At 34.0% G+C, this 11,879-nt stretch overlaps 1 protein-coding gene across 2 annotated transcripts; it reads right to left on the minus strand.

Annotated features, from left to right (window-relative positions):
* On the minus strand, positions 1,478 to 7,386 carry LOC109723686 (haloacid dehalogenase-like hydrolase domain-containing protein 3). 2 transcript variants are annotated; one of them, XM_020252146.1, is made up of 7 exons: positions 6,905 to 7,386; positions 6,020 to 6,126; positions 3,346 to 3,454; positions 3,104 to 3,265; positions 2,412 to 2,585; positions 1,826 to 1,857; positions 1,478 to 1,739 (listed from the first exon to the last, which is right to left on the minus strand). In XM_020252146.1, exons 1-6 carry the CDS (start codon positions 7,232 to 7,234, stop codon positions 1,828 to 1,830), a joined length of 912 nt encoding a protein of 303 aa, XP_020107735.1. In that variant the 5' UTR covers positions 7,235 to 7,386; the 3' UTR covers positions 1,478 to 1,739; positions 1,826 to 1,827. The 2 variants fall into 2 exon arrangements, with proteins under 2 accessions (XP_020107735.1, XP_020107734.1); XM_020252145.1 differs by having other exon boundaries at positions 1,478 to 1,857; positions 6,905 to 7,384.

Genomic DNA, 11,879 nt, shown 5'->3' on the forward strand with positions numbered 1-11,879 from the left:
TGGTTTTGTTAAGTATAAAAATATTTAAACACTGTTCTCTACATTAACCACGTAAAACAATTATTATACTCTAAAAACGTTTATACTCGTAGAGAATGATGTTTAACATTTCCTCTTATATTTGGACTTGAGATCTTTTTGATAGGCTTGTGAGGTGAATTTAAATTAAATAGAAAGAAATTAATAATGTTAGGAGTTGGATATGACTCGAATTTAGGGCTTTTTATTTTGATATCAAGAGAGTGTTAAATATAAAAATATTTAAATAATTATTGTATTCTAAACGTTTAAGTTTGTAGAGAACGGTGTTTAAATATTTTTATATTTTACAAATTTGACTAAATACGAATGCAAATTCTTTTGGTCTACAAGTGTTAGATAGTTTTTAATAACATATCCTTTAGACAAAGTGAAGAGCAAATCGGTGTATTTCGGAGTTCAAATTGGTTTCTGTCTACAATTTGGTTCAGTTTGGTTATATATAAAAACGCAACCAATGCTCGCCACTAATATAAATCTACCGAGGTTAAGGTTAGGGTGAGGTTCAAGTGAGAACCTCACAATGTCTTCTTTTTTTTCTCTTTTTTTTTTTTTAATCTGAAGTTAACAAAGCTTGTCTTGTCAAAGTTTTGTTTTTTTTCTAAACTAAAGATTGAAAAAGTTTTAAAGAATGGAGGGGGTAAATCATACACTCTCTTGTCGGGTGTACAAGTAGTATTTCTCTTATTTTTTTTGGGTGAAAATACGTAAAGAACGCGTCAACTTTATGCCCTTTTTGGAAATGGCCCGATCCACTTTCATTTTTCTAATTGAGACCTCCTCAACTTTAGATTTTTTTCCTTTAATAAGTGATTTTAATCAAACCAACATTAAAGTTTTATCAAATTTATTGATAACTTTACTAAACTTTCATAATTATTTGTAAATCTTTGCGAAGAGGATACAGCAGAGGACAATTTGCAAAAATTGGAAAATTTCAGAGAGTTTTATACATTTTTCAGTAAAATTTGAAACTCTCTTAACTTTATCAAAGCAGAGGGAAAGACTATTAGTTGTAACACTATGACATTTTGGACTGCTTGTAAATTGAGTTACCACAACATCTGTAACAAAGGGGACCAATTTGTCATCATAATGAATGACAAAAGATAAATAAGATGAAAAGAATCAAATAAAGGGAGTGCAAGAGCCTTATAAATAAAGAAGTTAAAAATGTATAGAGACCCCCTCAACTACGGGCATTTCTGAAAGAGACCACTCAAAAACTTTTACATTCTTTGTTTACTAATTTTTTGAACTCAAGTGATTTTAGTTAAAAATTTTATAAAATTCATTCCTGATTTTACCAAATTTATAGGCTTTCGCCAAATAAAACTAGGTCAATTAACAGTTAATATCTAATAGAGTCATTAAATTTATAAACGTTTTAACCCGACTTGGTATTATAAAAACTTATATTTAAAAGAAAATAAGAAAATGCACAAAACCAAACAATTTTTTTTTTCTTTTTCTTGTCAGCCAGCATTTACAACTACATTGTAGCTTCAGATGGAGGATCCCAGACTGTTATCCTTTTGCTACAAAGGAATTGATCACCAAGCACAGCAGAAGCTCGCAATCTTATCTTAGAAGCACAAAAAATTTAAAAAGTTTGTGATACAACACACACCCTCTTCTTCCTCCTCACTATTATTTCTCCAAATTTGTACACCTACTGAGAAGAACTCAACATAACATACCTGCAGAAAAGAAGATGGATAAGCCCTATACAAACAACATCGAAAGGTTAGGATTATTGTTTGGTGGATCGAGAACGACTCTTAACCTTCAAACCTTGACTCCAATCCCTTCAGCAACCTGCATAGGATAACTTACTTTTTACATTTCCGAGAATCGATCATAAAAATCACTTTTTCACACCAGTCGAGAAGTCTTAGTTTCGACTCGACTGGAAATTTAGCAGCTTGTAATTGATCTAGTTTTACTGCCGTCAACCATGTATTTGGTAAGAGCTATTGAAACCATATTACTTTAATCGACTTCAGTCAGTAGCAAATTTCGGCCGTGTCATTATTTAGGCAAAGAATGCAGCTCGAATCTTCGACAAAAAAGGTACCAAACAGACGCATGAAAACTGCGTATGTAGCCTAAAATTATTCCCCCTAGCATAAAGAGCCATACGTGCCAAACCCCGAAATCTATTCTACACATCACTTTATCCTCGGATTTACTAGTACCAGTTAATGTTGCCATTCATCATTTTGTAACTATTTGTGCAATCGAAACCCCAGCAGAAAAATAAGCCTCATTTTCCAGCGGGATATCATGGGGATGGAAAAGCTTTCCCATATAAAATTTGTCCCCGCATTGAATAATGGTTCTTAGCTGTAATAAAGAGGAAAATGGTATACCTCTTTGAAGGAGTATACATCACTGCCCCAAAGCCACGCGTCGCAGCCTGCATCCCTCGCTCCCCATATGTCGTTCCTCCGATCGTCGCCTACATGGACGGCTTCCTCAGGCTCGACTCCTAAAAACTCGCAGGCCTTTAGAAATATTGTTGGGTTTGGTTTTTCTGCTGCCACCTGTAAAGAGTACGTCCTCGTAAGAGACCTCACGAATAACAAGGCACAACAACGAACTTGATGGAAATAATGAGGATAAAAGAGGATGAAATTGGAGACATTATTTAAACGAAATGGAAGATCCGAGAAAACAAACAAGATATGTTGATGATGTCTACATAATAGTTCATGCACTATTTTTATAATAAGCTTTACTTTAGTCTGGATGTAGCAATGTGCTACAAGTTACATAGATACATCTTGCTGGATGAGACTTCCTTTTGGTGATTATTACACAAAAACTTGGCATTACTCATATTCTAAGGTTCTAATAATGAGGATTTTCAAGATAGAGAGATATTTATTCCTTCTCACTTAGGTTAGACTTCTTTTCATGCCTCTAGACAACCAATCAACAGATGGTCCTTGAGCGAACAAGAGGATAAATGCTGGAAAATTTGTTCTATCATTCAAAATGGCCCGCAGAGTACCATCAAAACTAACAGAATGACGAAAAAAAAGGAGGGGGAAAAACCCACCTCAGCTGACACTGCGACTGCGTCAAACCAGCGATCACACTTGAGGGCCTGCAAAACAGGCCGCAGTCGGGTATCAAAATTTGAGACAACTGCTGTTTTAACGCCAGCCTTTCTCAAAGCCTCAAAAACTTTTTCAGCGTCAGGATCGCAGAGGAGCCATGCCTGGCAAAATATAAATTGTACCATCAGATGTCATATAGAAAGAGAAAATTTCTTCCCATCTATAATGAGATTTATCTCACCTTGTCGGTAGCATAGTAATGATACAGCTCTTCAAAATATTGTGAATCCGAGCAACCTGTTGAGGAACTAACAATATACTGCCAAAAGGGTCTTCCATCATCAACATACCTGCAGTTAACCAAAGGCTAATTAATGTCAAACTCAGTAATACTTTCCACAGAGCAAGAAAGTGCTCTAGAAGTGTATCCAAGAACCAACAGACTTTCGTTAATAGATAAACCTTCACTGAAGCTCGAGTAGGAAGACTACAAATACTTGTTTTAAGGTATGCATAAGCTAGAAATAAAATCATACTACAAGACTGGAACTAACCAATTTCCTTAACCGTAAACTAATGAAGGAGCATTTGAACATAAGTGTAGATGATAAGCAGAGGAAAAAGGAAAAGGAGGAAAAGTTAAAGAAAGTGCTGTTGTCGATAAACTTGAACCTTTAGTCTCCCCCAACAACAGACACAGTATCCCCAAACCAATACGATTGGCGACTTTTAGATAAACAATATATTTAAAATGTAGTACTCCTCAAGGGAAAAATATAATATTTTTCTCTATTTTAATATTAATTTAGTCCATATGGAAACAGTTTTATGTCTACTAGTGTCCATGCACTTTAGTGCTAATATTTTCCAGTATAATATCAATGAACTACTTAAAATAAATACATACAAACTATAGTTTTCAAACTTTTTTATTTTTCAAAAACCATCATCTGCTTTATTTATCATATACATACTCTTGAAAAACCTACTATGTAAAATTATGAATTATATGCATGCTGCTGCATAAAACTTAGCCCCTTTTAGCCATTGTTATCTATCAATTCTTCCAACATTACCCTCTAGGCCCGCTGTCTCATTAACTTTGCAAGTCTCATGAAGGGTCTGGCCATTCAGTTCCCACCTTGAGGTGACTACGTGGAGTTGTTCTTTTCTCTTTAGTTTTTTGCACTCATTAGATTATTGCTTATAGTTTCATTGACATGTTTACAAATGCTTATATACAAACATCAGAAAAACATTCTAATTTCCCAACAGTTAACCGTCGTCCATTTCTTCATACTGTCAATTCTTGCATTACTGAGAATGATAACTCTTAAATGAATGTTACTAATTTACATATCAAGTCACAATAAGCAATCAATTATCAACTTAAAATTGCTTTGATCAAATGATAATCAATGAACGATGTAAAAAATGGATGAACCTAAAAGCTTAACTTCAAATATTAAAAAACCACCCTTTCTGTTTCACTTCTTGTAGGAAAACAAATATTATGAAAATAAAAATAGTATTAAAGTTTGTAAAACACCTTGCATTACAGATTTAAATCTGTAGGCGACCAACAAATTGTGAAGTACACTTCTTTTTTTTTGTTTCATCGCACAATTAACTCAACTCAGCCACTATAGCCCAGCACGCCGACACACAAACAGAAGAAAAATTCAACCAAGCGTCAAAATCCTATGGAACGTGACAGAAGGAAGAGGAAGAAAAGGGCCAAGTGTTCGTTGATTATATACTATATGACGCCCACAGTTGTGATTCTGCCCTCAAGTTCATATCTAATGCCCTCTATTTCTAAAAAAAATCGTTGTTCCTGAAATAATTAAATATCAGCATATTAAAGAAATTGCAAACAGTATATTTGGAAACCTAAAAGACAAGCTAGACAGAGAAAAATAAGAAACTCAAAGGCAACCTTATGGCAAAATCATTTGAAGCAAAAAAATGGCTCATGAGAAGCAAAGGACGCCAAAAAAAAAAAAAAAAAAAAAAAAAAAAAGCTCATGAAAAGGCTCAAGAAAAACTCAAAACTTTTAACAAAAATAAAAGGTCCGCTAAGGATGCCAACAAAGCTAAAAAAAGGCTTCCACGGCACAAGGTCACATAATATACTTTAAGAGACTAATAAACTTTCTCGGACTAGCTGAGTTCGGGTATATCAAGACTTTATCTATTTACTGGAAAATTGGTGTACAAACAGGTAAAGATGCAAAATAGTGAGGTTCAAGATAGACTGCAATAAATCAAAGGGACTATATTTACATGTATTTCCACTGATCAATATATGGACTTTTCACAGAGCATTTTAGAATTTGATACATTTGAAATTTCTGACTGAAAACAAACCCAAACGACCCAACTGGCAAATAAATCTTGTCTAAATCTGGGCTACCATATCAGCATAGACTGTCCACCCCAACTTCCTGCATTTTGGCTTACGATTTCAACCAAACCACCTAACTTACCTTTTCTAACTCAAGAAAAGTCAGCAACTCACTGTGTGTTGATATTGGAAACAAGCAGAGATGGACAAAGGGAGATAGGATGGGTGGTCTACAAATGATGTGGTGGGCCACTTCTAGGCAAAGAATTCTCTAACTCTAGAGAAATATTACTGAATAAGTATCACACTTTTAACGTTTGTTGTAAATAATATGTATTTAATGCTTCGATCGCTCTTCAAATAGAAATAGTAAATTGTGGCACACATGGTGAAACCGACTCCAAATAACAATTGCAATAAAAAAGTGGTGAGAGGCTAAAACTGAGTCGTCAATATTTATTTGTCAGCACATCCTTTATGCAAGCTAGAGTCTGGATGCTAGATTTTCCAACTCATCAATCATACAGAAAAAGAAAAAAGGAGCGGAGTAAAAGAAGCGGCAACAAACCTTAGCCGCGATTTGCCCCACGGTTGCTCATAAGCCCATCTGTACCGCTGCAATATCTCATCTTCTGAGTACTCCACGCCATACTTCTCTCCAATCTTCCTATAAATCTAAAACCCAACAAACAATCCTTATCAATTCCACATTTCAAAAAAAAAAAAAATTGTTGTGTCATGTTGTTATATATTTTTTTTTAAACACAAATTCTTTACACTCTTCACTATCTGATGCCAAATTGATTGCAATCTAAAAATGTACATGATTTTTCGAGAACAAAAACAAAAACTTAGAGTGAATTTATTTTTGTTTATTTCTTTCTTTAGAAAATAGTCAGTGAGCACGCATCACAAACTGGCCAACAATCACAAGAATATAGAAGCTCATCTGGCGAGCACATCTTATCAACATAAAATCTGCAATTACAGTATCAGAAAACGGCAACAACACGAAACAATTGTAAGATTTAACAAACAAACACACACATTATCTGACTCCAGAGATCAAAAAAATAAACAGAAAAAACAGCATTCAAACTATTCAAACACTAGCAAGCAAGAAGTGTTAAATATATTCATATTCCTAAGCTTGTTTGCTATTAGATCAATATTTTGAGTAACATACTATCAGAGCTAATTTTGATCCTCTTCATTCTACGAATCGAGTTGTGGATTTAATCCCGGCCTTCAACATTTCAACATCTGACGGGTTAAATCTCTGCATTATACTCTAATGGTTAAATTCCCATCTCTTTTGATTGATCTTTCGGATAATAAGAAGAACCATACCAAATTACAAATCCAATGAAAAAGACAACAATGATCCACGAATGGAACTAAGACGACGATCACTTAGCAGAGAATAGAGATGGAAGGGGAAAAGCGTGGCGACCTGAGCCATGGGCTGCGCCGGCTCGAGGAGCGTGCCGACGGCGTCGACGAGGAGCGCCTTGTGCGTGATCTCCCCGTATATGGACCTCCGATACTCCTCGTACTCCTTCGCCGCCAACATCTCCCACCTCCCCCCGCCGCCGCCCACGGCGGCGCCGCTCGCCGGAATCCGCCTCAGCCCCCCCAAGCCGCGGCCCTCCGCCGCCGCCTCCGCCTCCACCGCCGCCGCCGCGGAGTTATAGCACCTCGAAGCGCGCGCCGGCGCCATTCTCAGCCTCCCAAGGAGCCCCTCCGCCGCTGCCATTAGAGCGCCGCGCGAAACCCTAGCCATCGTCCCTCTCGCCGGCGCCGCCGCCGCTGGTGGTGGTGGTGGTGGTGGTGGTGGTCGCGATCGCTGCGCCGCGTCGCCGCTCTCTACTCATTCAGAAGCGCAGCTGCGTGAAGTGCTCTCTCTCTCTCTCTCTCTTTCGCGTTCGAGGAGCGATCATTATATAAGCACAAGGGGTTTTAAACACTTGTGTTTTTTTATGTGGGTGAGGAATTTTTTAAAATTCTTAACTTTTGTGTTTTTTAATTCTTTTATTAGGGTAAATTGCTCGTTTGCTCCTCAAACTATGAGCAAGGTGACGTTTTAGTCCTCAAATTTTAATTTTAATTTTTTTTTGCATTTAGTCCCCTTATAAATTTTTTTCCACAAACAGTCCTATAAAATTTATGTTTACAAAATTGGCCTTATTCCCACCATACATATTCCATGTGAGCGTCGATGGTGGTAGGGATTAAGTTGAATAAAATGAATCATTCAGTATTTAGACATGATGAATAATTCACCGTATTTTTCTAAATCTCAAACCTCAAATATTACTTAATACCGTCGTAGGAAAACTAATAAAATACTATAAATGATTCACCATATTCAATTTAATTTAAACTGCTGCTCATGTGGTACTCGCATGGCAGGAATATGACCAATAGTGCAAATATAAATTTTATGGAGCTACTTGTGAAAAAAAATTTCTGAGGAGACTAAATGCAAAAAGAAGGTCCTTTAATTTACTATAATTTTTAGCTCGAACTTTTAGATACTCAGTTGATTAAATATTGATAAATCGTTAGTATGAAAATAATATAGTAGTTTTGCGTTTGATGATATACTAATAATTAAAATATCACGTCACTTTTACATTGACGATACGTCAATATTTATTTAGTTAACTAAATTGAATTACAATAATTTTTAAAAATTTAGAAATTATAATAAATTAAAACTTGAGGATCAAAGTGTCGATCGCAAATAGGTTGAGGACAAAATGTGCAATTTACCCTTTTTCTTTTTTAAGCATATTATGGCTGAGGTTTTAGTCTTGGGAGTACCGAAATGGACGGCCGGATTTATCGGAACGAGACAAGCAGTTCTCGACACGCGTGAGCTGTGCAGAAAACTTAATAGGATTTGTTTTTTTCTTTTATTTTAAAAAATATTTTATTTTTAATATTATTTGGTTCTAAAACTGCCTATCGTTTGGTACTGAGATCTGTCTAATAATATTAAACTAAAAAAATAAATATAGACAAAAATATATAAAATATAGTTCGCTAATGATCTCGTAGAAATTATATCGTAAATAAATTATTACAATTTGCTTCAAATTATATTTTTTACGAGAATGAATGAGCAGAAATAAATAGAATATTTTTTAGATTTGAGTTGTAATTTTATTTACGAAACAACTATCTCAAACAAAAAAAAAATAATAAATAATCCTGTTAAAAGGAAAATTATTGGACTGAATAAAGAACTAAACAAGATTGCTGATAAAAATATTTCGAGACAATTTCAAAATTGCCTTTTTAAAATTTTAAAAATAAATAAAGATATAGAATTTACCTGAACTATGGATTGTTTTGATTTGGTTATTCAGTTTTTCAAAATTTTGATTTTGCTATTTATACTTTTAGTTTGTTTAATTTGAGTCAGTGAAGCCTCTTTGATTTTCAAATCGTTTATCTTTACAGATTTAATTAGTATATTTTATGTAGTCCTCGCAACTATAAATTTTGTAATTTAGAAACAATACAATGATATTTCTGTACAATTGTGCACCAATAAAATAAAAGTTGGAGGCTTAATTTAATCCGCTTATTTTTTGACATTATTTTAGTACATATTCACACACAGAGTCTATTTGGCTGCGCTTCTTCTGTCCGTTATAGTTTTCTCAATAAACTATTTAGCAAATTAAAAACCAAATAAAAATTTAAATTTCAAATTATTAATTTTACTAGCTGTGAAAATAACTTATTAGATATGATCTATGGCACTGAATAGGCCTATATTTCAAAAACAAAAAAAATTATCAATACAATTATTTGCTCATTGAATAAGAATGGTTTTAATTTTTCAGACTACTAAACTCTTATATATATATATATATATATATATATATAATAATATATATTTTTAAAATTCTAAGATGTTGTAATCATAGTTAGTTAATTCGGATTCGACAAAAATTTGGTACAGGTATAATATGCATAAAATTCGTATATCAATTTTTAAATTCGTTGAAAAATGCGATTTTAAAAACGGATTCGTCAATTATTCGGATACGCGATTTAGACGAAAATTATACATTTACCAATTAATAATTCAGGATCAAAAATTCGGTTATCAAACTAAATTTTTTTTTCTAGATTTATGCAACTAGCATATATAATTATAAATTCTTAAGAATATAAAAAAAAAAAAAGCTACAAAATAAAGTAGATTAAGTAAAAAAAATAATAGCAAATTTTATCATCGTCTTCATCTTCATCTTTTTTATGATCCACATTTTTTAGAAGTTTGTGAAATTTTTTAATAATTCGCGAATAATTCGGTAATAATTCGAAAAGAAATTTTATTTAAAAAAATTATGCGTTTTTTTGGCCAAATAATTCGGCATACGCGGATTATTCACGAATAATAAATATAACCGCCTCCGTTTGGTTCGGGGTTAAGGAAAAGTAGCTATTCCAGGGATAGAGTTAAGTTCAGGGTTAAAATGAGGTTAAAATTTTTTTGTGTTTGGTTGGTGGTTGGAGTTAGTCTAGAATAATAAAAAATAGTGTTTGGTTGGAGTAGCTGGGATAAAAAGATAATGATTGATAAAGAAGGATAATAATTGGTTGGAATAGATGGGATAAGAAAAATAGTGGGTTATTATGAATAAAAAATAGTGTTTGGTTGGAGTTTGGTGGGATTAGGTGGGATTAGCTAACCCGAAATAATTTATTTAAGGTGGGATTAACTAACCGCACTCATTTTTTAGAGTGTTTGGAAATAATATAGGGGTTAAGGATTATTCCACCCCTTAACCCTCAACCAAACAAGGGAAAAAACTAGCATATTATTTTAATTTTTTAGGAATAAATCACGTACGGAGCAAATAATTGGCGAATTAAGTGACATAATGGTTGTAAGTTGTAACTCATATTTTAAAAGGGAAAAGTCGTAACTTGTGAACAACATACGCTGCATGTAGTGCCACGTGGCGATATCAGGGCCTATGATTTTCACCAGTTATTGCAGCCACATGGCCCCGGGAGTTTGCGTCCACACAAATCCGTGGCCTTCAACAAATCAACGGTCCACATTCGAGTCCACGATTCCACTAGTCAGAGTCAGATTAATTTTGTGAAGGAGAGAGCACATGTAAGAGGATAAGTTCATTTTTAAGTGGTCCCAAAATGGGACCCACATCTCATCCTCTTCTTTTTCTTTTTCAATTAAAGAGGGTGATATTTGGGCAACCCAATTCTCCACAGCTTCGTGTGTAAAAAAATATTTGAAATTTTATCTGATTTGGAATCCGAAAAGCGCGAATTTTTCTCATACTATACATATATAGTTTTGAATACGGATATAAAAAATAAAAATCTAGCGAGCTTGAATTTCGATATGAATTTTGTACCTACACGACCTGAATCCGAACTAAATTCGAGTTGATTTTATACTATATTATATATATGAATTTGATGTTATATTTTAACTTGTATTTTGAAATTTTATATTTTAATATAATATATTTTAAAATATGATAAAAAGAAATAATTGTCTCGGATTCGTGTTCTGGTTCGGATTTTGAAAAATTCACTCCAAATCGAACTTGTTGACATCCCTGATTGTGGGATTTAATTGAGGCGATTTTTGCACACACATGACTTAGGACCCGTTTGGCCTTAGCTTCTGGAAAAATAATTTTTGCAGTATTAATTAATTTTGATTTGGAGAATTAATTTTTATTAAGGTCCATTTGGTTCAACATAAAATCGTAAAAAATAATTTTTCATGGAAAAGAATTTTCGCTGGAGAAAAGTTTTACGTTTTGTAGCGTTTGAAGTATAGGGAAAGAGAAATTAGTTTCCGTCAATATTTTTCGAGCCGAATTTTTTCATATTCGAGCTGAATTTTTCGATATTGGACAAAAATATCCTTATTCCTTTTCTTTCTCTCTCTTCTTTTTTTTCTCTTTTTTTTTTTCCTTCGCTATTTTTTTTCTCTCCGCCCCTCATCACCTCCTCCATCGTCTTCGTGGCCCGCGACGACGGTAACGAGGGCGGCGTCGCCTCCTTTTCCTCTTCTCCGCTTCCGCCTTCGCCGGCACCGAAGAAAAAAAACTCAGAGCGGGCACGGATGATGATAGAGCAAACGGAGACGATGAGGTCATGGTCGAGGAGGTGCTCGCCGGCCATGAGGATGAGAAAAAAAAACACATCCATTTCCAAAGAGCGAATAAAGATACAGAGAATAGAAAAAAAGAAGAAGAATAAAAGTAAAAAAAATAAAGAAAAAAATTTATCTCTTTAAAAGACTATTATATATGGTTACTATTATCGGAAAAGACCAAAAATTAGAGAAAAAGGAAGAAAAAGATGAATATGCACCGTTAAAATTATGTTGCACTGTTTCACAAAAAAATTGCACTGTTTAAGAT

The sequence above is a fragment of the Ananas comosus genome, linkage group 18 (assembly GCF_001540865.1).
Source record: "Ananas comosus cultivar F153 linkage group 18, ASM154086v1, whole genome shotgun sequence".
Lineage (NCBI taxonomy): Eukaryota > Viridiplantae > Streptophyta > Magnoliopsida > Poales > Bromeliaceae > Ananas > Ananas comosus.

Bases quoted from the DNA above. Each gene is read 5' to 3' on its own strand.
- LOC109723686 (XM_020252146.1), bottom strand. From the start codon at position 7,234: ATGGCTAGGGTTTCGCGCGGCGCTCTAATGGCAGCGGCGGAGGGGCTC. The intron at 6,127-6,904 runs GTCGCCACGCTT...GTTGGGTTTTAG, and splicing joins CGGCGCAGCCCATGGCTCAG to ATTTATAGGAAGATTGGAGA. The intron at 1,858-2,411 runs GTATACCATTTT...TATCCTATGCAG, and splicing joins ATGTATACTCCTTCAAAGAG to GTTGCTGAAGGGATTGGAGT.